The sequence below is a fragment of the Zingiber officinale genome, chromosome 3A (assembly GCF_018446385.1).
Source record: "Zingiber officinale cultivar Zhangliang chromosome 3A, Zo_v1.1, whole genome shotgun sequence".
NCBI classification, from domain to species: Eukaryota; Viridiplantae; Streptophyta; class Magnoliopsida; order Zingiberales; family Zingiberaceae; genus Zingiber; species Zingiber officinale.
The window spans coordinates 105,706,631-105,734,615 of record NC_055990.1 but is presented as its reverse complement, the minus strand read 5'-3'; the positions used below and the strand labels follow the sequence as shown (position 1 = coordinate 105,734,615).

Genomic DNA, 27,985 nt, shown 5'->3' with positions numbered 1-27,985 from the left:
GTCACAAGGGGAGTCACCCCTAGAGTTGATCTTGATGAGTCCCAAATGACCAAGGCTTTAAAGCCTAAGAGGGTCATTAGGAGGGTTGCTAGGGAAGTTATCCCTAGTGAATATTTAGTGAACCCAATGAGCTCAAATAGGTATTGGGTTCCTAGGAGCATCTTCTCTACCCCATAAATGGGTTAGAGAGTGTCAACTCCGATTAGAAGGGTAGTTAACCCAACTTTGAGGAAATTGACACTCAAGGAGCATTTTCAAGGTTTTGAGAACTTTTGAAAATGAAATGGAATTATCATTTACTCCTTTGAAGAGTTAAATGTGCCTAAAGATTGGAAATTTCATTTTTAATCTCAATTGGCACAATTTGGGAAAATTTAGAGAACTCTCGAGGAAAAATGAAACATGCCAAGTTTTGAGGATAAATTTGATCTTTGAGTGGCATGAATTAATCTAGAGCTCAAGAAGTGTCAAAATTAGGATTTTGGCATTTTGGGGCAATCTAGGATTAAATTTGAAGTTAGCCAAGTGGTTAAGGAAACTTAGATAGGTAATCTAGGTATATTTATTTATGCTAAATCTTGCCATGATTGTTTGCCCTCACATGTCATGACATCATGTTTAGTTTTATTATCATTTGAAATGTCATGATAATGCCTAGGCTAGTTTTTATGTCATGTTTATTTAAGTTTCAAACTTTATGCCATGACATCATGACATTGGCACATGTTTTCATTTATGATACCATTTTATGCCATGTCATCATCTCTTGCATTAATAATCAATTGAATTGATTTAAGGATGAAAAACATATTTTGATATTGAGATCAAATTTGTGTTTAGAAAATACATGAGACCTTAGCCTAAGTTGACCTAAACTCATATCTCACATCAAAATTGACTTGGATGTGTTTGATACACTTTAGATGTGTGTGAGATATTAGGATGATGAGTTAGGATCAAGGTGCATAGCTCTTGTACCTAGATGAGCCTAATTCTAAATTGAGGATCATAGGGAAAGCATTTGTACAAGTCATGTACATTTAGCCCTAAGATTATGGTCCTAAATTAAAAGGTTTTAAATCATTTTGAAATTGATTTGAAAAACCTTGATGAAGCCATTTTAGTGATAGCATTCATCATTGAACATTGTAATACAAAGTTGACTTAACTTTGAACTATTTCAAAGTTTTTTGAACTTTGTATCAAGATTTGAAAATGGAAGTTATTTCCATCTAAAATTATTTTTCCATGATAGTGTATGTTATGAGGAATGTATCCTTAAAATTTTACAATTTTTGAAATTTTCTGTGATTTTCTAGAGGTTTCTGAATTTCGGGAGAAGAAATCAGAAATCTGATATCAGACTTGTGGACCGATCAGGAGGTTGCCTGATCGGTCCAGGGGATGCTGGATCGGTCACTGTGACCGATCCAGGGAATCCCTGATCGGTCTGGTGACCGATCAGGGCATGCCAAATGCTGATTTTTCGACTGTTTTGTCTGAAATTTCAGCTGGGAGTTGGTGTTTTGGATTTCTAAAGGCTTGAAACTTTCCAAGACATTGTTGGTGCAATGGTCAAGGGGGAGTTGACCTTTAGGGAGAGTTTTACCTATTAGTCAAGGGGAAGTTGATTTTTAGGGGGAGTTTTTACTCCTAAAGACTTGAGTGATATGGGATTATCACTAAGTTGAGTGTTGACTCTAGTGTCAAGAGGGAAATTAAGAGTTTCAATGAAAGGTATGAGACTTTCATTAGGAAGAAACTCTTGACCTTGATTCACTCCTTTTGATGTATGTCAAAAAGGGGAAGAATGTCTAGAGAATGTTCAAGGAAGAACATTGGAGTTAGTGGGAGAGGTTGTTGATCACGACGAGTGAAGCTGTGAACAACGATAACTTACTCTTCAGGGGGAGAGTTTGTTGATGTGTGCCAATAGGGGGAGAATGAAGGGTTTAAGTTAGGCCTTCATTATCTAAGAAGGAGGTTGCCTTCTTAGAAGGAGAATGTAAGGTTGTAACTTATGTTTCATTACCTAGTGGCATGAGGAAAGTTGAGGCTATTGGATTAGCCTAACTTAAAAGGTATTGTCAAACATCAAAAAGGGGGAGATTGTTGGTGCAACCTTAGGTCAAGGTTGACCTGGTTGACCCGACTCGAGTTGACCTGACTCGAGTTGTATTTTGATGTTTGACAAAAACAGAAGAGTTGTATTTTGATGGGAGATTGTTGGTGCAACCTTAGGTCAAGGTTGACCTGGTTGACCTGACTCGGAAAAGTCCAAGCAGGGAGCTTGGCACGAGAAAAGTCCAAGCATGGAGCTTGGCACGGGAAAAGTCCAAGCAGGGAGCTTGGCACGGGAGAAAGTCCAAGTATGGAGACTTGGCACGGAGAAGTCCAAGTATGGGAACTTGGCAAGTGGAAGTCGAAGAGGGCTCGGTAGCTCGTTCTCTGGACTGTGGTCAGAGAGAGCTCGGGAGCTCGTTCTCTGGACCGGATGTGGAAAGTCCTGGTGAGTAAAGCCAGGCAGTCGGATAAGTCTTGGTGAGTGAAGCCAGGCAGTGGGAAAGTCTTGGTGAGTGAAGCCAGGCAGTTGTGAAAACCCTAGTGAATGAAGCTAGGTGAAAGTCCTGGTGAGTGAAGCCAGGCAGTGGGAAAGTCCTGGTGAGTGAAGCCAGGCAATTGGAAAGTCCTGGTGAGTGAAGCCAGGCAGTTGGAAAGTCCTGGTGAGTGAAGCCGGGCAAGGGAAAATCCAGATGGATCAAGGATGATCGGACATCTGGTGTTGAGAAGGTCAAGTAGGTCAAGGGAGTGACCAAATACTTGACACGAAGAGAAAAGTCCAAGTGGGTCAAAGGGATTGACCGGACACTTGGTGAGGAGTCTTAGCAGGTCAAGGGAGTGACCGGATGCTAAGCATGATGTACCAACAGGTCAAGGTTGACCGGATGTTAGTTTGGGAGACTTGGGACTTGATTTGGGCAAAAACCAAGCTCTGGATCGGTCTGCAGACCGATCCAGTGATACGTTTGTGTATGATCAGATAACAAACAAAAGGCGATGATGGTTCTGTGGGCTTACTGATCGGTCTGGGGACCGATCAGCATGGAGCCTGATCGGTCCCCGGGACCGATCAGGGACGCTACCACCTGAGGTGGGATCGGTCCAGGGACCGATCAGATTCCACACAGAGAGTTGGGCAACTCCCTGTGAAGCCTTCTGATCGGTCTGGACAGGGCCTGATCGGTCCCCAGACCGATCAGGCTTCAGCCTGATCGGTCCACGTCCTAGCCGTTGCGTAGCAACGGCTAGTTTCTTCTGTGTCTTCTTCGCAGGTTATAAAAGGGATTGAGGAGCTACTGTTCTGGGCTTCTTCTTCCTCTTCTTTCTACTGAGCTGCTGGTGTGCTCTTGAGCTTTGCTGAGCTCTTTGTTTCTGAAGCTTCGTGTGAGCTTCCCCGGCTGGTCAGCTGCTGCTGTTCTTCCGTGAAGTTGCTGCTTCGTCAACGGAAACCAGTCGAAGGCAAGCAAGGTGTTTTACATTCATATTGTCTGTATTTCTTGCTGTATTTCTGTACTTCATTCTTGCTGTTGCAAGAGATATTGTGGTGAGGTTTCTCCACCCAGAAGGAGTTCTTATTAGCCGGTTTTCCGGGGACTCATCCACCGACGGATTGATAGGCTTCGTCCACCTTACGGACACGCCGAGGAGTAGGAGTTTATCTCCGAACCTCGTTACATCGACGCGTATTGAGGTTTGATTTCTTGTCTTCGTTTCTTGTTCTTATTTCCGCTGCGCTAACCCTAGTTTGTAGAAAGAAACGCGAGAATTTGGGGTCGGCTATTCACACCCCCCCTCTCTAGCCGCGATCATCGATCCTAACAATTTTCAGCGTCTTGATGAAACAGAGAATGTGATTTTGGAATTAGTTCCTGATGTATTTGGCATGGAGCGCACAGTCCATGTTAATTGCGATGACATATTTCCCTTTTGTGAATTGAAGCCAATCACAGACACTTGCATAGTTGTGTATATGTGGTAAACTTTCAATTGAATTGGACTTTATTTATGTGTTTCATTAATTTAGATTTCATCATTTTTTTGGGATATTTTATGTCTCACTAGTCTCCTCTCTTGTAATCCTTGTCGTCTTTATGTTTGACATTTTGATGAATCATGGCTTGTCTACTATATCTCATTACACAGATTCACCAAATGCTGCCTCCCTATGAATGCATGCTGCCTCAAGTTTTTGTACAACTTCCCAGTCACCTAGAATTTCAATCTTTCATACAGATGAAACACTTTGTACTCTTTGTACACCATATTGAGTGATCAGGAATCAGTTTGGATCATTCACTCAAACTAGGAAATTATATCTCTAATTTACAGATTTGTGAACTCAATAGTTTCAGAAAGCATATGGTGAATTATGATAGAGAGAACATGTTGTTGTGGCACTGTACTAGGTATTAAAGTCTAGCGATAGAATGATTTAAGTTGTTTACCATCTCATGGATGCAGACACACTTGCCATGGGTTCCCGAAAGGCATGAAGCATTTTAAAGCATAAATATGAATTATTACCATGTCTACTTGATAGCAAGATTATCTAATCACATGGATGTTAGTACCAAAACCTATGGAAACATTATTGATAAACCAAACTATGTATAAGGGAGAAATATAGACAACATTAGAGTTCCGAGATTGAATGGCCTGGAACCACATTTTAATATCAGCTCTCAACGTTTAGAATGTGTAGCCTAGTGACATTCTCATCCATTGCGTGGTTATTGCAAATAACCATTCTTGAGCTCAGATCCACTCTTTGTAGGCATCTATATAGAAAGATGCAGGAAAAGATGTTGCTACAAGATTTCAGATTGGTGGATCCAGTGCCTGTGGAATATGTACCATCAAGAAATCAGAATAGAGATTTCATCCAAGAACAGTTGAATAAAAGGGCTTGTTACTTAAGCAGTAGGCTAATTGGTACCTCATCTGGTCAATTGGTTGTTGTGCCATGCAACGTTGGGTGAGTAAGAATAACATTATATATCACTCTCACTTGCATATTTTGAGAACTTGCAAGATGCATATATACACTAATTATATTTCTTTGTGTAGTTTTCACTGGATTTTGACTATCATCAATGTTGAGAAGGAGATTATTTTTTTGTTGGATCCTCTTAGTCACCGCATTCGTGATCAAGATTGGAAATATGTTGTCAACATGTAAGTTTTTTGGCTTCTTTTCTTACCTTTGTTGAAACATGTAAGTATTTTGATGTGGCAATACAATTCCCACGGGTTTTATGCATGTAGGGCCTTGAAAATGTATAATGCGGAGGCTGGAAGGAAAGGGAAAAAACAACCAACATGGGTAGCTGTCAAGGTATGTCCTTTTGATTAGCAACTGTTTCACTATCCTTGAAGGAGTTATTCCAATATTTCTTTTCTAACATAGGCTCCTCAACAACCGGATGCGGAGCAATGTGGTTTTTATATCATGCGATATATGAAAGATATAATTGAAAATTTTGGAGTTGACCACAAGGATTCACTTCCAGCAATGGTAATAATACAATATTTACCCCTGGTGATTTTGATAATTTCGATTTAGTTCCCCTGGTGCTTGCTATGATTTTTTGATACAAACCGGATGCTATGCTTTTGTTTCAATGATTTTTTTTATACAAACCGAATGCTATGCTTTTGTTACAAACCAGATACTAGTTGGAGACTAAATGATTGCCTAAGAAGAAAGGAATTAGAGATTAGGAGATGCAGTGAGTAGAGTGGCTGGATAAGCTATCTTAAATGATAACCTTAGGATTAAAGGATTGATTACATTTTTTGAACCTGCTCAACTTCCTCTAAATTTCTAACACATTGATACTCGAATTTAACCTAACCTATTAAGGTAGAGTTGACGGATGTAAGTGTGATATGTTAGGATCTTTATGTTCTTGAATTTGGGATCGTTTCCAAGGTTTTTCTGAAGTAAAATTGCTGCTTAGGATCTCAGCGTCCTATCATAATCGATGTTTCTGAGTTTTGTGACCTTGTGCCCTATGATTACAGTAATTGGCTAGTTTGCATCAAGAAAATTCCCTGCTCTTGATAAGAAAGAAGACCATTAAATAGCTTCCTGATTGTGAATACTTCATTACTTGTAAATTAACCAGATATACACTTTTCAGTTGATATGTTACAGTAAAAGCCAGTAATAGAAACTACTTAACCAGATATACACTTTTAGACCCCCATCTTCATGCACATGGCTAACTGTAACCCGCAAGGTCTTCTGACTTTGTGTTTTTCAGTTCAGGGTCTACTAGTTTACTTATCTCTTCTGGGTTTTGAAGATACTTTGTGGCCTGTATAACATAGAAGAACAATGAGCCGTGGATATATAGCATGAATCTACTAATATGAATCACAAACTGTTGGATCAAGAAGGATATATCTTGAGACTAGCGAACCCAAAGGGCAAACAATGTTATGTCTTTTCCAACTAATGAATCTCCAAAGGGAAGATAATGTTGAAAGAAACTTGTGATTTGCAGCGAGGCTATGGTTTCCTCAGTTGGGATGTGATAAGGTAGCTAAATAGAGGTAATACAACCTTTAACTTACCCTGACTATTGTATAAACTGATTAGAGGGCTCGTTGAGAATTAAGCTTCTAAACGACATGGAACAAATGATTGTCGGAAGTTTGTAGGAAATAAGAACAAATTTGGGTTTATGCCCTCAGTATCTGTTACAAGAAGCTGATGCTATTTTTGAGTATCAAATATTTTCAAATATGCATCTTACCCAATTTATCAGACACCCTCTTTCCTTGCAATATGGAGGTCTTCCACTGATTATTTCCAGTAAAACTACTCCAAAAGCAAAGATGTTAGCTTGAATTTCCATTTCTTGTTGCTCTCGAGGAACATTATATTCTAGAAGAGAGACTCTGCTGAAGTAACCAGCACTTTTCTTAGATTCTGAGAAAATAATTTTCCAGCTCTCAAAATCAACCAACTGCAAAAGAAATGTAAGAGGGTTTTATAATCTTAATCCATTCCGCTAATACAAAGATGTGAAAAAACAGAAACCAAGTTAGCAGCAAAAATCACTGAAGGAATTATCTGGGAAAGATGAAAGCCGCAAAAAAAGCTCAGACTTGAGTCATGATTTGCTGCAGTTCCACTTAATTAACACTTTCACTGCATATCAACCCACCTTGTGTTTGCCTGCTTCATTGATTGCGTGGTGATGGTGAATTTTATAGCTTTTGCTCCTTATTGTATTATATCTATTAGCCATGTGTATACAAAGGGCACAATTGCATTCTTGCTTATGATATTTGGAAGATGGCATCAGAGGTAGTACAATAAATAGTATATCTCTTCATTTGCTTGTTAACTATGAACATTTTCTTTGTTTTTCTATGCTTCCTTCACTGTTATATTCGTTATCTTCCACAGCAGCCTTTAAAAACTCAGTATTCTATTTTATTTGATACATGCACACATTTGTTTTAGTTATTTGACATATGGTGGATTTATGTGTTTTTACAGTTTACAAATCTCAAGTACTCCAGAGTTGAAATTGATGAAGTGCGGTTCGAGTGGGCTGAATGCATGCTAGATTACATTTGAGACAGTTGTACCTTGATGTGTTAACAGAATGTTATACTTTGATTTTGATATCTATTAGCTAGCTTTTGATGTAAAAAGAATGTTTGGGTATTTTATGGATATTGTTGTAAGAAGATTATTTATATAATTTGTGAATATTTTTGTATTTTATGGATATTATTGAATGAAGAATATTTGTACAATTTGTGAATATTTGTGTATTTTTTTTTGTTATTGTCGGTTTTAAAATCAAATCTGTGCTGTTAAAAAATATACATATTACATCGATTTTCCACCGATGTAAAACCGGTGTTATAAAGTAATATTACATCGGTCATTTACCGCTGCCAAAACTGGTGTTATTAACATACAATATTACATCGGTTTTACACCATTGATGAAACGGTGTCGTTAAGTGATACTACACCGGTTAATAATCGATTCAAAGACCGGTGTCGTTAAGTGATACTACACCGGTTTTAACCCGATGTCTAGAATGGCAGACTTTTAACATCAGCTTCATAGACATCGGTCGAAAATCAAATAGACACCGGTGGAAAACCGATGTCTATGAAGGTTTTTGTTGTAGTGTTTGGGATATCCTACAAACAGACAAACTTCTGTTCGTGATTCCAACTTGTCAGTGTCTCCCTTCAGCACATGTGCTGGACTACCCCAAATCCAAATGTGTCTTAGACTATACTTACGCCCATTCCATAATTCTGTGGGAGTAGAAGATACTGATTTAGAAGGTACCAAGTTCAGAATGTGCGCTGCCGTTTCTAGGGCATATCCCCAAAACGAATTTGGTAATTCAGAATAACTCATCATCGATATAACCATTTCCATAAGAGTCATATTCCTTCGTTCTGTCACACCATTCTGTTGAGGTGTACCAGGTGCAGACATTTGGGATTGAATCCCAGCCTCTGATAAGTAATTCCTAAACTCTCCAAAAAGGTATTCGCCACCACGATCAATACCGTAGTGTCTTGATACTTTTATCATGACATTTCTTCACATCAACCTTATACTCTTTGAACTTATCAAAGCATTCAGACTTATGATGCATCAAGTAAATGTATCTGTATCTCGAATAATCGTCTATAAAAGAGACAAAATATTTGTAACCACCTCTTGCCTGGATAGACATAGGACCGGATAGACATAGGACCACACAAATCAGAATGAACCAGTTCTAACGCATCTTTGGCTCTATACTCCTTGGCCTTAAAAGGTCTCTTGGCCATTTTACCTTCCAAACAAGATTCGCAAGTTGGAAATTTTTCCAACACTAATGAACCCAAGAGTCCATCGGCTATTAGCCTTTGAATCCTACTTAAGTTAATATGACCAAGTCTTAGATGCCAAAGATATGTTTGGTTCATTTTCGAAAGTTCTTTTCTCTTATTAGAATTAGAAGATGTGTTATTAATTTCCATTTGTTGCTTTGTGGGAGAAATTGGATTTAGAGTATACAATTTACCTACTAATGTACCAGAACAGATAATAACCCTATTCTTCTTGATAACTACTTTGTCATCAAAAGAAATAGAATATCCATCCACAAATAATTTAGAAACTAAAATTAAATTTTTTCTAAAAGTTGGTACATAAAGAAAATTTCTCAAAATCAAATTTCTATTCCTATCAAATGATAAGTAGACGTCTCTCACTGCAACAGCCGCCACTTTCGTAGCATTGCCCATGTAGACCGTTATATCTCCCTCATATAGTCGTCGGGTTTCCTAGAACCCCTGCAATGTATTGCAGACATGATCAGTGGCTCCTGTATCTACATACCAGGTACTGGTAGATAACACCGCTAAACATGTTTCAACTACAAGAGAATAAGATATACCTCTATTGTTCTGATTCCTACGAGGACAGTCCGCCTTCCAATGTCCCGACTGCTTACAGATGAAGCACTTGCCCTTTGGCTTCTTCACTCCAGCTTTAGGTCCAATATCTAGACATCTTTTCACCTTCTTTGTTGAGCCAGCCTGTTTCTTCTTCTTGCCTTTCGACTTAGAAGTAGAAACATTTTCAGCAAAGTGAATCTGAGGACTATGACGAAATATACCTTTTGCTGCCTGAAGTTCTGTCAGAAGTTCCACTAACGTATAAGCCCTTTTGTTCATGTTATAGCTCAGGCAGAACTGCTCAAAACTTATGGGTAGCGTTTGGAGAATAATATCAATATGGGTTTCCCCATCGATTTCAGCTCCAAGGATCTGTATTTCGTTTAAATAAGCCATCATCTTGAGGATATGATCCCTTACGGGTGTCCCCTCTGACAGGGTGGTTGTCATTAATCTTCTCATTGCCTCTTGCCTAGCAGCCTAATTTTGGTGTCCAAAGAGTTCTTTGAGATTGTTCATCATATCATAAGCAGTTGATAAGTCCTGATGCTGATGTTGCAGCACATTTGTCATTGAAGCCAAAATGTAACACTGCGCCATCTCATCTGCTTTTACCCATTTCTTATGATACTCAATCTCCTCTTCACTAGAATCACTATTAGGTGCATCAGAGCAGGTCTCTAACAGTACAAACTTATAGCCTTCAGCAATTAGGACAATGTCCAGGTTCCTTTTCCAATCTATGTAGTTTAGACCAGTAAGTTTGTTCTCTTTTAGAATAATACTCAGTGGGTTGAAAGTCATCCTAAGAATCACAAAATGAACTTTTGGTCAAGACTCTAAATTTAGAATAATATTGATTCCTCAAACAATACTATTTAAATTTACCAACACCTCAAACACCGTGTATTTTGCATGCCACGATAGTATGGATGTATACAAAATCAAACATTTGTAAGAGGAAGTTTTACCCATTAATTTTATTCTTGTCAACCTAACTTTATGAAAATAAAATTAATAGTTGGTTTTTCCTTCAGTCGCACAAATAATAGCAGTGACTCTGATGGGGAGGATACTATTAAATGTGTCTAAGTATATACCATTACTTGATACTTAGTCCATTAAATAGGATTGTGCCCCTTAAGATGGAAAAGATCACATGCTCCTAAATAATTTCCTATAACCATCCATAAAATAAGTTTAAACTAGTGATCTGCAAACAAACTCATCCGATGGGGAGGGAGGCACTCAGAGCCAACACGCAAGTTTGTTGCATCACTTACAAACCAGTAATGGAGATCGTGGAATTTATTTACTAATCCCTCTCCCACTTAGTTATTTAAGGTGAGGAATTTTAACTATGCAAGCACACATCACAGCAAATAATGCAACAAATATGGAAAAAATAATTTTCTAACTATTATGATCTTTTCCATCACTATCCTCCGTGTGCTGCCAACCCTAGCTACTGTCATCTTTAGCCACTGCAATCGGGTCAAGTCGCCACATCTATCTTGCTTCTTTTTCCGCTGCACCTCTGGTCCACAAAAAGTACCATACCTTGCAAGGATATGATCCGCGATAAAAATAGAATTTTACATATATCGATCCTATACTCCACAAAGGAATGTACATGTAATCTAGATCGAAACAAAAATGTAAAATCCTAAAACTAATACAGGTCCTGCTGTATTTAATATATACAATCATGCACACACAAAAATGCCCTTGACATGTCCAAGGGTCCAATCACACACAATATCTATAGGTCATAATAGTTGAAGCCTACAACCACAGAGTTAGCACATCCTACTATTATCCTGCCTAAATTATGTATGCCATGCGCATAATTAAAACTGAAAACCAAACACACAGAGGAAAACCCTAGCTCTGATACCAATTATTGGTTGATACTCGGAATATCGTACCGGTTCCCCTGTATAAAAATTTTGTACAAGTCCTGAACTATTCCTAACAACCTATTGTGTTCTTTAGAAATTAAATTAGGAATCGCAAGTGGAACTTAACATTATTGATTCCAAATTTAACTTATCTGTTCTTAGAGGTTTAGACTTGGATCGCAAATGATACTTAACATTATTGATCCAAATTCACCCATGTTACAAATTCAATTAAATATTAATTTCAAATATTGGCTTCCAGATTAAACATGGCGAGGCACTAGGCCTTCTTGGGTATGGGATCATCCACCACTTCCTAGACAAAGCCTTTCAATGAAATTTAATATTTAATTTCCTTATAGTAACCTTAGGTTTAACCAAAAAGAACAATCGAATCACAAGTTTGAAAAAACAAAAAAAACACAAACTTGAATCACAAATTCGAAACCTAGAATCATATGTCTCTTGTGTTTGGTATTTCAAAGTCTACACAAAGAAAACTAGTATGATGCGGAATAGAATTACTAGTTATACCTTTCTTGGTAAGCAACAACCTCTTGATCTTCTATCGTATTCCTCTTTTTATCTTGGACGTCGTGTGGGCGACGATCTACCAAGACGAGAACCACCACTCCCTTCCTCCTTGCAAGTTTCGGCCACCAACCTTCAAGCTCTAAGGGATGCTAGAACAAAGCCTCCTTTCTCTCCTTCTTCTCCAAGCAAAATCCGGCCACCACAAGAGCTCCAAGAGAGGGTGCCACCGGCCACTAAAGAATAAGAGAAAAGGAGACTAGGGGACGGCCACACCAAGGAAGAGAAGAGAGGGAATAATAGATGTTAGGTTATGAGGTGAGGCACCTCTACCCTCTCTTTTATATTCCTTGGTCTTGGCATATAAGGAAAGTTTTAATAAAAACTTCCTTATTCTCCTTGCCAACAAAAGGAAAATTTAAACAACAATTTCCTTTTTAAACTTCAATGGCCGACCACCACCTTGAGCTCCAAACAAGGAAAGTTTTAAATACAAAATTAAAACTTCCTAATTTGTTTTTGGAATTTTTTAAAATAAAATTTCTCTTTAAAAATTCCCTTCATGATTGGTTATAAAAGGAAACTTTTATAAATTAAAATCTATCTATTAAAACATGTGGATAATTACAAAAAGGAAAGTTTTCTCCAAAATTAAAATCTTTCTTTCAATCTACAAATAAGGATAGATATCAAATCTCTCTCTTAATCTTTTGTAGAAAGCTATAAAAGGAAATATTTATAATTTTTAAAACTCTCTTTTAAATTATGAGCATGGTTAAAAAAGGAAAGTTTTACCAAAAATTAAAAAAAAATTTTAACTACAAATAAGGAAAGATATCAAACCTTTCTCTTAATCCTTTGTAAAAAATTATAAAAGGAAAGATTTAAATTTTAAACTCTCTTTTAAACCATGCTTCCACATAAGAAAAGATTTTAAAAATAAAATCCTTTTATTTTTTATTGTGGTCGGCCACCACCTTAGCTTGGGTTCAAGCTAGCACTATAAGAAAAACCCTCATAGACATCGGTGGAACAACAACAGTTTTAAGCAAAAACCGATGTCTTTGAGTATTTTACACCGATTTTTCCAAAAACCGATGTCTATGAGCGCAGATTTTCGCTCATAGACATCGGTTTTTTAGCCGATGTCTATGAGCGCCTTTTTTTTTTTGTTAATAGACACCGGTTTTAACAGCGATTTTTAAAACCCGGTGTTAATGAACCAAAAATAATAATTTAATTTTTCCAACCAAAATTTACAACACTTCGTTCCCTCAAAACCTAAACTAATATCGCGTCGCTTCTCTCAGCCTAAACCTAAACCTAAACCTCCCGACCATTTGTCTCAGCCTCATCTCCCTCTTCCCCTTCCTGGATCTCTTCCCCTTCTTGGATCGATGCCCCCCTCAATCGGATCAAAACCACCTGCTTCTTCTCCACGCTCGCCGGCACGATCTGGCCGGGCCAGTCCGGCGGCTCCAGCCTCACCGGCACCCACGGGGGCTCTGTTGAAGGCTCTTGCTTGCTCAACGACGGCGGCGAGCTCGTGTTGAGGCAAAAGGAAGCAGAGAACAGGGATGCGTCTCCTCCATTTCCTTGTTGCCGTTGAAGCTCGAGAATCGATTCCTCCAACCTCTGAGCAAACTCCTCCATATTATCCTCCTCCGCCCGACCATCATCGACGCAGCCAGAAGGGAAGCACTCGGTCCTGGCGCCGAAGGCGCAGCGGCGTAAAAAGCCATGTCCAAGCGGCTGCCTTCCTCTGCCTCCCCCAACCTCCATCGACCGAACACAATTTGTGCAATGGTACTGATGCACAGTGACAAGCTAGCTATAGCAAGAATAGATCAGATGGAGCCGAGGAAATATAGAGATAGGGTTTGGTTTTCTTAATTAAATTAATTAAATTTGCATTGCATGCTTTCTTCACGCAAGCTACTAAGGGAAGGGCTGCCCTGGCCCTGGCCGTGTAGAAGTGGCTTGTGAGATCAGTGGGGAGAAGAGATAGGATTGGGCGCTTGGCGTGGCTTTAAAGTGCTAGAGAAACCAAAAGCCAACAAGCATCGAACAGTAGTAACTCCTCTAAACCCACCGCCCCTCTTAATTTCTCTCTCCTCACACCATTTTAGCTCTCTCCCTCCCTCTTATAATCTCTATCGATCACTCTTCCTTCAAGACTGCTACAAGCTCTCATACGCGCGTAATAGATAGCCAGTATTATCAATTGGGGCTGGCTGACTGCAGGGTGTGATATGAGTAGTGGAATCAGTATCAGCGCAGGAGCAGGATCAGGAGGAGGAAGCGGAGCTGGCAGTGGAGGAGGAGGAGCAGGAGGAGGAGGGCCTTGCGGGATCTGCAAGTTTCTGCAGCGTAAGTGTGTGACAGGATGCATCTTCGCTCCCTATTTTGACTCGGAGCAGGGCGCGGCGCACTTCGCGACGGTTCACAAGGTTTTCGGTGCCAGCAACGTCTCCAAGTTGCTTCTCCACATCCCCGCTCACAAGCGTCTTGACGCCGTCGTCACCATCTGCTACGAGGCACAGGCTCGCCTCCGTGATCCCGTTTACGGCTGCGTCGCTCACATCTTTGCCCTCCAACAACAGGTATGTAATATACTATATACATATATGATATTATTGATCATTAATTTTTTTTAGCTCCATCGATCGATCTCGATCGATTGTATTCTGTCCTAGCTAGCGAGATGATTGATTCTTAATCAATATTTCATTTAATCATAACGCGACAGATCGACACGTGTCGTGGAGGCGGACCACGTCCCAGCGACCTGAACACCCATCTCCTCTCGACGTCTCCTCCGCCTCTGTGCTTTCAATGAAGTCAAACCTTACCTTTTCATGACTGAAAACATAGGCCTCCTCTCACCCTACCCGCCCATGGAAAGTGTTCATCAAGAACAATACTAAAACCGGACACTATCGCACGGTCTGGCACCAAGGAGATCTAGTGAACAATTTGGGCACTATCGCACGGTCTGGCACCAAGGAGTTCATGGAGGCACTCCAAGCCGGCGTGGATGTGAGCATGATTGGTCAATTTGGTGTCGGTTTCTACTCCGATCTCGTGAGGTATCTCGCTTCGGGTTGCAAGCCCAAGGAGAAATGGAGGTATATACTCTTCATCTGGCTTTTCTGCTATGCCTGCTAGTCCTTCCTGGGATCGTTGGTGGATAAATATGGATTGCCTCTGATCATGCATTTGGTGTACAGAAGTTTATACAGGATCTCTATTGATGTGATTTTGTTTCTCCTTTCCAATTATTATGTTTTTTTTTTTAAGTTTTCTTTGAATGATTAGTATATGGAATTTTGTAGGAACTAAATACATATCCTGTTAATTATCTAAGTCGAGGAAGACTTGGCTGGTTGTATTAGTTACTGTCCTAGTATCCTTGTGAAGTACAGGAACAAAGAAGATTTTTTTTCCTTCGTATTAATATTGCAAATTAATCTTGTCCATTTATTGTACCCTTAATAAACTGCTTTATTTCCTTATTTAAGGCTCCTTGTTTATGAATTTGTTTTTTTTTTCCATTCATTTCCTTACATAGAGGTCAATGTTGAGAAAAGATCCATGGAGCTGGCCTCTAGGAATCAATAGTTTATCGATGTTGTTTCTTATGAAAATTAATTTCCTTGTACTTATTGAATTGTTTCATTTTTTCTATTCCATATGGAAGGGATGCCTCTTTGTTTATCTTTGAAGTTTAAAGAGACGTTTCACTGTCGTTGGTCATATTGTTATAATGACTTGTATGTTTTTTTGCTGAAACAGAATTGGTACTGAACATGAAAAGTTTGGTTTTGAAGTTGATACTTTGCGCCCAATGAATTATGAGCAGATCGCAGACTTGCTAAATGGTTTGGCAGAGAGGTTTGATTGGGAGAATTACATTATTGGTCTCAAACAGGTGATAAAATGTTTCTCTTTTAAGTGTTTAAGATTGCATAGTATGGTTTTGGGTTACTTCTATGATCAGGTTCGGCTCTATATATTTATCATGTATGGCTTTGGGTTCCTTCCTCCTCGTGTTATAACATTTGAGCAACAACATCAACGTTTTAGTGAGTCATGATCCTGTGTATCTTGGGCATGTTCAATTATGCAGCAATTTTATTATTACATGTATTTCTGCACATAACTGTTTTTTTGCTTTACATTTCATCTCACTTATTTTAACAACTAAATTGTGTACAACTTTGTTGGACCAGCATGTACCTTCTGCGTCAGAAGTTTCATGATTTAAATCTATTCCTCATATGCTAGTCTTCCTAATCATTTGTGTTTTGGTGAACTTCTTGATGCTAATTATGAAGCCATTTCTATTGGGCTAACTACAATTTAACAACTTTCATTATGCACTTAGTATGTGTATGATATGAGTTACTTATGAAGTATACAATAGTCTTTTGTAGAGTATTTTGTTCTTCTTGAAAAACTTTAAGATACTGTAAAGTGCAATTGAATGTCTTTTCTACATAATGCAGCAAGTTTTCTATAGTAAATCCAACATATATGAAAAGCTGATTAACTTATTTTAACCTTCCCGATCAACTTGTTTCAATTAGACATAATAGGGTTTAGTCTATAATGTTTCTAAACTATTGAAAAGTTATAACTGTTTTCAAAATTTTTATGCCTTGTGACTTTCTAGGATACTCTCTAGCTACCATTCCTTTGATGTTGAATTCTGAATGCTATATTCTCAACACACTTCATTTTGGCGAAGTTGAATTTGTAGACAAGCCTAGTACCTGGATTGATTTTGTTTCTTCTGCTTAATACAATGTTAAATCTGATTGGATGATTATCTACCCCATGAGCTTAAGTTGTCAGTAAATCACTTGATTTATGCTATTTTATGCAATATAATAAGTCATTCCCCCCCCCCCTAATTTATATCGTTTAACTTGTGTGCCTGCAAACAATTGTGAATTTTCCTCCGTTATAGAGAATTATATATCTGCTTGCAGGAAAAGAACGATGTTAAGCTTGAGAAAGTTCTAAAGGAAGAAGCTATGGAAAACAAAACAGTAATATTAACAACTTTGAATGCTGCCTGGGCTTCTCCTGGTTCTATTATAGATTTGTTTTTTCAAAGTTTTCGGACAGGAGATGGAACATGCAGACTCCTGGACCATTTGGTAATCATTGCCTTGGACAAGAAAGCGTACATAAGGTGCATATCCTTGCATACTCACTGTTTTGCTCTTTATACTGAGGGAATGGATTTCTCAGATGAGAAGATTTACATGACTGCTGGATATTTGTCAATGATGTGGAGAAGGATAGAATTTCTGCGTGTTATTCTCGAAATGGGATACAACTTTATTTTCTCGGTAAAATTCTCCTTCCTATGATTGGCCTTTGTAATATTCTGTTTGTTAAAGTATTGATGTGTGAAAGTGACCATACCTTCTGGATCTTCTTGTTCTCTAAGTATCTATTTCTATGTAGACTATCTTGCCTTTTTTGTCCATAGCCAAGTTTGCAGGCAATACTCTATTGTTAAACTTTGTTCCTTGTTTCTTGTTTGTGCAACATATTTTGTTACCCCTTCTTTCATCTGCTGCAAACGCATATAAGATAGAATCATATATATATCTACAAATTTATGCATGGAATGCATGCCTAGGATAATAGTTTGCTCGAGTGTATGAAAGTTTATCCAATGGGATAGGCATTAAGTTGTCCATATAAGCATCAGTATGTGACAGACTCATTATTATCCATGCTCTTACTGCCTAATATTCTTTATATAGCTTTGCATATAATTCTGTTAGCAGGAACTGCTAACATCTTGTACTACTGATACTCTGCATGCTGTATCCTTTTTAGTCTTGGTTTACTAATATATTATTTATGTGTTTTTACAGTTTACAAATCTCAAGTACTCCAGAGTTGAAATTGATGAAGTGCGGTTCGAATGGGCTGAATGCATGCTAGATTACATTTGAAGTGTGGTTCTACCTTGATGTGTTAAAAGAATGTTCTACCTTGATTTTGATATCTATTAGCTAGCTTTTGATGTAAAAAAAATGTTTGGGTATTTTATGAATATTGTTGTAAGAAGATTATTTATATAATTTGTGAATATTTGTATATTTTATGGATATTATTGAATGAAGAATATTTGTATAATTTGTGAATATTTGTGTATTTTTTTTTTATTGTCGATTTTTCATTGTTTCGGAAATCAAATTTGTGCTGTTAAAAAATATACATATTACATCGGTTTTCCACCGCTGCAAAACCGGTGTTATTAACTAATATTACATCGGTCATTTACCGCTGCCAAAACTGGTGTTATTAACATACAATATTACATCGGTTTTACACCGTTGATGAAACGGTGTCGTTAAGTGATACTACATCGGTTAATAACCGATTCGAAGACCGGTGTCGTTAAGTGATACTACACCGGTTTTAACCCGATGTCTAAAATGGCAGACTTTTAACATCGGCTTCATAAACATCGGTCGAAAATGAAATAGACACCGGTGGAAAATCGATGTCTATGAAGGTTTTTGTTGTAGTGTAGGGCGGGCCACCTAAGCAAACCAACTCACCTTGGTTTGGCCGGCCCTAGCTTGGGTACCAAGCTAGGCTTGGCCGGCCACCTTAAGGTGGGTAAGAAGGTGGGTATAGGTGGGTATAATACTTTAAAAATAAGAGGCTACGATAGGGACCGAGAGGAGGAATTAGTTTTGATCTTCCGATGAAATTATGCTTCCTTTGTTCGCCCCGAACACCCAACTTAATTTCATCAATAATAATTCATACCACTAAAGAATTATTATTGAACTACCGCACCAATCCCAAATTACATTTTGAGCTCCTTCTTATCATGAGTGTGTTAGTCTCCCTGTGTTTAAGATATAGAATATCCACTAATTAAATGCATTACTGACAACTCACTTAATTAATATCTAGCTCCAAGAATAGTACCACTCAACCTTATCGTCATGTCGAACTAAGTCCACTTGCAGGGTTTACATGACGATCCTTATGAGCTCCTCTTGGGGACATCATCAACCTAGATTACTAGGACACAGTTTCCTTCTATAATCAACAACACACACTATAAATAATATCATTTCCCAACTTATCGGGCCTCTTGATTTATCAAACTAAATCTCACCCATTGATAAGTTAAAGAAATAAATATTAGATATATGTGCTTGTTATTATATCAGGATTAAGAACACACACTTCCATAATAACAAAGGTCTTGTTCTTTTATTCAGTCAGTATAACAAGAACTTACCTTAAATGGTCCAGCTCAATATACTCTGAGTGTACTAGTGTAATTTTATAGTCAAGATAAACTAATACCAAATTACACTATGACTATTCCAATGGTTTGATCCTATCCATCTTAGTAGTGAGCAACTGTTTATAATTTATAAAGAATTGATAACATTATTTATGTGTGTGACACCACACACCATGTTATATACAATATAAATTAATTGAACAACTACACTTAGCCTATAAATGTAGACATTTAACCAATGTGATTCTTTATTTTAAAAATAAATGTTTACAAAAAACTAGGCTTTTAGTATACACTCTAACAGTATCGATATATGAAGCTTGGGATAAGCACAACATTCTCTTCTTGCGATCTCTTATTACTTTGATCCCGAGAATATGTGCCCATTCTCCCAAGTCCTTCATATCAAATTGCTTGGACAACTATACTCTTACTTCCGACAACACTTTGATATTGTTGGCAACTAACAAAATGTCATCTACGTATAGTACAAGAAATACCACCATATTTCCATCATACTTCTTGTATACACAAGACTCATCCGGACACTGAATAAATCCATAGGACTAGATTATTTCATTAAACCGGATGTTCCAAGACCTTGAAGCTTGCTTCAGCCCATAAATAGACTGATTGAGCTTACATACTAGATGCTCTTTACCCTTTGCAATAAACCCCTCTGGTTGCTTCATATGGATGTTTTCTTCAAGACTTCCATTAAGGAAAGCAGTCTTGACATCCATTTGCCAAACCTCATAATCCAGCACTACAAGAAAAACTGGATTTAACCACACCTAATAGACAACAGTTTTTCAAGAAATTGTTGTCTTTTTTCCATTTAACAACAGTTTTATTGAAAACTGTTGTTGTTCACCATAATGTTTTTTAAATAACAACAGTTTTTCAAAACACTGTTGTCTAATGTGTGTCAAAGACAACGATTTTAAAAAACTATTGTCTTTTAGTGTTGCTTATGTGATAATATACAACAGTTTTATTAAACTGTTGTCTATTGAATGTTGTTGAATCCTAAAAACACAACAATTTTTTTAACTTCATGAAAAAAAAAATAAAACCCACTTCTCTATAACTCTTCAAACGAACAAAAACCTATCTCTGACTCCTCCTTCGCGACTCCTCCGCGAAAGACGCTCCTCCTCCAAATTTGACTTTATTTGGAGGTCAAATGACGGAGATCAAGTAGAATTAATATGAGTCGTTGATCCAGATCAAGAGAAATCTTCCTCCTTCATTCAGATCTAAGCCATCCAACCTTCCATCCAGATTTGAAGCTACATGGACCATTGGATCGAAGCAAGAAGGCAACTAGATCCGCACCACTCATCTCTTCATCAGCTAGATCAGATGGATCCATCTTCATCAAATCGGACGACCCAGATTAAAGGAGGAGAAAACCATTCCCTTTCCTTTATTTCTTCACACGGCATCAGTACCAGAACCCTCGATTCATCTCGCGCGGCTTCTCCTCGAGCTAGGGCTCGCGACGCCACCGCCCTTCCACTTCTTCTCCTTTACCAAAGGTGAAACAATCCTACTACATTTAACAACCTGTATTATCTTCTTTGTCAGGTTTTGTACCATTTCCAGGTTTGGGCATGGGACAACTGTTCGCTCTGTCCAAACTCTATTTACCAGGAGGACTGCTGCAGATAGACATACTAGAATTGTGTGCTCGCAAGACAGCAATTGCGATACAAAGTTTTTTGATTTTATAGTTGTTGGTAGTGGTGTTGCTGGACTACGGTATGCCTTAGAAGTTTCAAAGTATGGATCTGTTGCTATAATTACTAAAGCTGAACCTCAGGCGAGCAACACAAATTATGCTCAAGGTGGAGTTAGTGTTGTTTTGTGCCCTTCAGATTCCATAGAGAGCCACATGCAAGACACAACCATTGCTGGGGCTTATCTTTGTGATGAAGAGACTGTTAAAGTAAGCTTCCTTGGTGTTTCTAATTTCACAATTTTATTCTTGATTCACGCATATTGGTATCCTGTAGCTTTTTCTCTCTTGATGAAGTATGATCCACGTATGCTCATTGTGTATATTGTGATGGTATTTTAGTGGATAAGAATTTCGAAGCAGTGATCTGTGGCTTCTTTTTAATAGTAGATTATTAGTTATTACAAATATCTAAGAGGATTGTCCAATTACCTTCTAACATTGTCAACTCCAGGTTGTATGCACAGAGGGCCTAGATCGGGTAAAGGAATTAATTGCCATTGGTGCTTCATTTGATCACGGCGACGATGGGAAGTTACATCTAGCTAGGGAAGGGGGGCATTCTCATTGGTGCTTCACCTTACGACGGTCTTCTTCACTTCTTCCTACTGGGGTTCAGGCGGTAGAGGCAGAGGTTGGCGGCGGTTCATTCCAGCACCTCCATTACTTCCGTTCATCTTCCATCCGAGAGGGTTCCTTGGTGGAAGATAGTCCTTTTAAATGTATATTAATAGTCAAATTTCTTCTTCAGTATCTGCGCAACTAGGGTAACTGAATCCACACTCAGATTTTGCTGGCTCAGATATGGAAGAAAAGGAAATTAAATAATGTATAAATATACATATGCCTAATTGACTAAACTTTTACTTTTTCTAGTAACTACTTTTGTTGAAGGTCACTGACTATGAGCTTATTCCCGGAGGGAGGAATATCAGAGTAATTGAGGAGACAAAGCATGAATATGTGGATCTTGTGGCTGAACACATTTTGACCACAACTATTCGTCCTCAGATCAATTCTTTTCTAGAAGGCTTCAATGAATTAGTGCCTAAGGAACTTATTTTAATATTCAATGACAAGGAACTTGAACTTCTTATAAGTGGACTTCCAGAGATTGACCGTAAGTTTGTTTCTTGTTTAATTAAAAGTTAGAGTATTGTATACTTCATTTAATTCATCTTGCATCATGCAGTTGATGATCTTCAAGCCAACACAGAGTATACTGGATATTCAGCTGCTTCTACTGTAATTCAGTGGTTTTGGGAAGTTGTTAAATCATTTAACAAGGAGGACATGGCGAGATTACTACAATTTGTTACTAGAACATCAAAGGTATATTATGATAGTTTTATTGTTTTTTTACTTGACTTTTCTTGATCTTTTGACAGGAGATACTACTGACACATAACTAGTTACTAACACAGGCAAAGAGAAAACCTAATTACACTTGAAAACAAAGCATCATATAGAAGTTGAAAATGAATGGTGCACGATTATGCAGCACTGTTGAATAAATACAGCATAATAAAATAAGATTTAGCAGACAAATGCATCTCTTCTTGTTGATTTTCAGTGCACTTACACAATAGTATAGTAACATTTTGTTCCTAACAAGCAATTAAGGCCTTGCACGCATGGTGGGTTGAATAGTAAAGTTTGGTTGACAGGATTTATAATCTTTTGGATGTAATTCAGGTTCCCCTGGAGGGGTTTAAAGCATTACAGGGTATATCTGGTCCCCAGCAGTTTCAGATTCACAAGACATATGGTGCTCCTGAAAGGCTGCCCTCTGCACATACCTGGTAATGCCTTGCCACCAATTGTAAAATTCTTTCAGGGGTATAATTATATTCTACATCTTGGTGTTTTCCATTCCCTCCATTCAATTATATTTTATTGCATTTGATGCTTTCATGTTTCTCTTTACTTGAATCTTAACCAAACATTAATAACTTTCAATCAATGTGCAGTTTTAACCAACTAGATCTACCAGAATACTCTTCCAAGGAACAATTAGAAGAAAGGTTGTTGCTTGCTATCCATGAAGCTAGTGAAGGCTTTGGTTTTGGTTAGACCTTGTGGCAGTTGATAACATATGACTATTTTCTCTCTGCCATGTACAGGTCAATTGCTTTCTTTGATCTCTCAAATATATTGTTAGCCTTAATTTTTAGGTTAACTAGCTTATTTTGTACCAAAAATTAACTAACTGGTCTTTCAATTTTATAGCATGTCTATTTTATCATTTATTTTACCAATTGCTGATTTTGACCCATCAAATGCCTCTTTGAGTGAGGAGGATTTCTCTCGACCTGCCTAGGTGGGAGTATTGACTCACTACTCAGACTCAACCATTGGCTTAAAAGTTCTACTTGATAATCTCTCACCCTAACTTGAAAAACATTTCATTGGCAACAAGTCACCATATCACAATTTCCACTTAAGTCCCTGTCAATGCCCAGAAGTATGATGCATAAGCTAGGATCATTCTTAATCAAACAACATCTAAAGTCTAGTGGTGACTCTATCAATCCCAACACCAAACCATTCTTTGTTAAGAAATTTAAGAGCCACCATATTGTTTCAAGAGGTTACCATTTATGTTACATAAATAACGCTTTTTGCACTTTTGTTAGATGACTATATCAAATGGTTTTTATGGTTATGTAACATTTATGCAATGCAATTAGAATCACGCGTACAGTTTAGTTTCTAATTTGTAATATATATCTTTTCGAATAGGTGTCCTCCAGAGTATTGGGAAGAATGCCGACAAGCTAAAAAAATGAAGAGACTTTAACAAATTAAGGAGCACTAAGAGCTGCAATCCCTCCTCTTCACCGACATCTAAGTAGAAAATCTTGTGTTATATTGTTCTACCTTTGTTTTAATAGTGTTATCATTTTGTTAGCTGCTTATGAAATTTTGTTGGTTGCTTATGAAATTTCTTCAGAATGTTATAAATATTATTTTTGAATGTTAGAAAATTGTATATTAAATTTTATTTTGAAATTTAGTATTTTGAATGATTTATAATATTAGAAAATTGTGTATTAATTTTTTTTAATTTTTTTTCTAAACAAGACAACGGTTTTTCACCGTTGTCGTAGATAGTTTAAAACTGTTGTTGAAGACCCTGTTATTAAAGGTAGACGCTCAAAGACAACAGTTTTTCACCGTTGTAAACAATGTTGTCTTTGCCTTCAAAGAGAACGGTTAAAAACTGTTGTCTTTTGCCACCCCTTTTAACAACACGGCCTTTAACAACAGTTCAAAATGGCCTACGACAACGGTGAAAAATCGTTGTTGTTTGACTTTTTTCTTGTAGTGCAGATGAGCGGCAATAGATAAGAGTATCCGGATAGATTTTAGCATAGCTACTGGCAAAAAAGTTTCCTCATAATTGATTCCCTCTTTCTGAGTATACCCCTTCGCAACAAGCCTTGCTTTGAAGGTTTCCACCTTCCCGTTTGTCCCTCTTTTTCTTTTGTAGATCCATTTACATCCAATAGCTTTTACACTATTTGACAGTTCTACTATCTCCCAGACTTTGTTAGAATACATAGATTCTATTTTTGAATCCATTGCTCTTTGCCAAGATGCTGCATCTTTATCTTAGAGTACTTCGTCATATGTTCGGGGATCCAGTTCATGTTTACCTCGGATCAAGTCTGAAGACTCTCCCAAAAATATGAATCTTTCAGGTTGCCTCACATCCCTCCCACTATGATGAGGCACTGTCTGTAGTTGTGTATCATTTGTGTTACGTGTTACAGTTTCTTGTAATATTTCATCTTGCACTGTTGGTACTAAAGTAGGTGTGTCCTCTCTCATTTCTTCTAGAACAATTTCACTCATGGGCTTATGGTTTATTACATAGTTCTCTTCTAAAAATCGAGCATTCATGCTAACAATGACCTTCTGATCTTTAGAACTATAAAACAAATCACCTTTTGTTCCTTTGGGATAACCTATAAACAAGCAAATTTCTGTACGAGATTCCAACTTATTAGTATCTCCCTTCAGCACATGTGCTGGACTACCCCATATCCGAATATGACTAGGCTTATGCTCATTCCACAATTCCATGGGAGTAGAGGGTACTAATTTAGAAGGTACCAAGTTCAGAATGTATACTACTGTTTCTAAAGCATATCCCCAGAATGAATTTGGTAATTTTGAATAACTCATCATCGATCTAACCATTTCCATAAGAGTCCTATTCTTTCATTCTGTCACATCATTCTGTTGGGGTGTACCAGGTGCAGACAATTGGGATTGAATCCCAACCTCTGATAAGTAACTCCTAAACTCTCCTGAGAGGTGCTCGCCACCACGATCAGACCGTAGTGTCTTGATACTTTTACCTTGACATTTCTCCACATCATCCTTGTACTCTTTGAACTTATCAAAGCACTCAGACTTGCGGCGCATCAAGTAAATGTACCCATATCTCTAATAGTCATCTATAAAAGAGATAAAATATTCGAAACCACCTCTCACCTGGATAGTCATGGGTCCACACAAATCAGAATGAACCAATTCCAACATATCTTTTGCCCTATATCCCTTGGCCTTAAAAGGTCTCTTGGTCATTTTTCCTTCCAAGCAAGATTCACAAGTTGGAAAGTTTTCCAACACTAATAAACCCAAGAGTCCATCAGCTATTAGCCTTTGAATCCTACTCAAGTTAATATGACCAAGTCTTAGATGCCAAAGATATGTTTAGTTAATATTTGAAGGTTCCTTTCTCTTATTGGAATTAGAAGATGTGTTATTAATTTCCATTTGTTGCTTTGTGGGAGTTATTGGATTTAGAGTATACAAATTGTCAATGAATGTACCAGAATAGATAATTACGTCATTTTTCTTGACAACCACTTTTTCATCAAAAGAAACAGTATATCCATCCAAAAATAGTTTAGAAATCGAAATTAAATTCTTTCTAAAACTTGGTACATAAAGACAATTTCTCAAAATCAATATTCTATTCCTATCAAATGATAAGTAGACATCTCCCACTACAACAGCCACCACTTTCGTAGCATTTCCCATGTAGACGGTTATCTCTCCTTCATATAGTCGATGGGTTTCCTGGAACCCCTGCAATGAATTGCATACATGATTAGTGGCTCCTGTATCTACACACCAAGTACTGGTAGATAACACCACTAAACATGTTTCAACTACTAGAGAATAAGATATACCTTTATTGTTCTCTTTCCTACAAGGACAGCCCGCCTTCCAATGTCCAGACTGCTTGCAAATGAAACACTTGCCCTTCAGCTTCTTCACTCCTACTTTTAGTCCAGTACCTAGAGATCGATTCACTTTCTTTGCCGAGCTAGCTTGTTTCTTATTCTTCTTCTTGCCTTTCGACTTAGAAGTAGAAACATTTTCAGCAAAGTGAATTTGAGAATTATGATGAAATAGCCCTTTTACTGCCTGAAGTTCTGTCAGTAGTTCCGCCAATGAATAAATCCTTTTATTCATATTGTTGTTTATGCGGAACTGCTCAAAACTTTTGGGTAGCGTTTGGAGAATAATATCGACCTGGGTTTCCCCATTGATTTCAGCTCCAAGGATTTTTATCTCGTTCATGTAAGCCATCATCTTGAGGATATGATCTCTTACGGGTGTCCCCTCTTTCATGGTGGCTGTCATTAAGTTTCTCATTGCTCTTGCCTAGCAACCCGATTATGGTGTCTGAAGAGTTCCTTGAGATTGCTCACCATGTTATAGGCAGTTGGCATGTCCTGATGCTGATGTTGCAGCACATTTGAAATTGAAGCCAAAATGTAACACCGCGTCATCTCATCTGCCTTTACCCATTTCTTATGATACTCAATCTCCTCTTCACTAGAATCACTATTAGGCACATCAGGGCAGTCCTCTAACAGTATAAACTTATAGCCTTTAGAAGTTAGGACAATGTCCAGGTTTCTTTTCCAATCTATGTAATTGGAACCAGTAAGTTTGTTCTCTTTCAGAATAATAGCCAGTAGGTTGAAAGTCATCCTAAGAATCACAAAATAAGTTTTCATCAAGACTTTAGAATTTAGAATAATATTGAGTCCTCAAACAATATTATTTAAATTCACCAACACCTCAAATCACCGTGAATTTTGTATGCCACGTTAGTGTGGATGTATACAAATTTAAACATTTGTAAGAGGAGGTTTTACCCATTAATTTTATTCTTGTCATCTTAACTTTATGACAAATAAAAATAATAGTTGGTATTCCTTTGATCACACAAATAATAGCAGTGACTCCAATGGGGATGATACTATTAAATGCGCCTAAGTGTATACCATTAATTGATACCTAGTCCACTAAATAGGATTGTGCCCCTTCAGTTGGAGAATATCACACGCTCCTAAATAATTTCCTATAACCATCCATAAATGAAATTTAATCTAGTGATCCGCAAACAAACTCATCCGATGTGGAGGGAGGCACTCAGAGCCAACGCGCTAGTTTGTTGCATCACTTACAAACCAGTAATGGAGACCATGGATTTTATTTATAAATCTCTCTCCCACTTAGTTATTTAAGATGAGGATTTTAACATGCACACACACACACATCACAGCAAATAAAAGAAATAAATATGGAAAAACAATTTTTCAACTATTATGGCCTTTTCCCATCACTGTCCTCCATGTGCTGCCAACCCTAGCTGCTGCCATCTTTAGCCACCGCAATCGGGTCTAGTCGTCGCATCTATCTTGCCACTTTTTCCAATACGCCTTTGGTGCTCAAATATACCACGCCTCGCAAGGATACGATCCGTGACTAAAATAAAATTTTACATATATCGATCTTATATTCCACAAAGGAATGTACATAGAGTCTAGATCGAACAATAATGTAAAATCCCAAAACTAATACAGCTCCTGCTGTATTTAATACATACAATCATGCACACTCATAAAATGCCCTCGACATGTCCGAGGGTCCAATCACACACAATCACAATAGACCATAATAGTTGGAGCCTGCAACCACAGAGTTAAT

The 27,985-nt window shown here is 37.8% G+C and overlaps 1 protein-coding gene and 1 long non-coding RNA gene across 2 annotated transcripts; one reads left to right on the top strand and one right to left on the bottom strand.

The window, feature by feature from the left end:
* Nucleotides 1–1,807: 1,807 nt before the first annotated feature.
* LOC122053934 (E3 ubiquitin-protein ligase UPL1-like) lies at nucleotides 1,808–23,082 on the top strand. The gene is made up of 6 exons (XM_042615836.1): nucleotides 1,808–1,812; nucleotides 2,887–2,889; nucleotides 21,860–22,085; nucleotides 22,158–22,297; nucleotides 22,661–22,767; nucleotides 22,936–23,082. Exons 4-6 carry the CDS (start codon nucleotides 22,259–22,261, stop codon nucleotides 23,036–23,038), a joined length of 249 nt encoding a protein of 82 aa, XP_042471770.1. The 5' UTR covers nucleotides 1,808–1,812; nucleotides 2,887–2,889; nucleotides 21,860–22,085; nucleotides 22,158–22,258; the 3' UTR covers nucleotides 23,039–23,082.
* LOC122053935 lies at nucleotides 6,334–7,140 on the bottom strand. Its single transcript, XR_006132455.1, has 2 exons — nucleotides 6,822–7,140; nucleotides 6,334–6,380 (listed from the first exon to the last, which is right to left on the bottom strand). It is a non-coding gene; the product is annotated as an uncharacterized LOC122053935 (long non-coding RNA).
* Nucleotides 23,083–27,985: the final 4,903 nt, after the last annotated feature.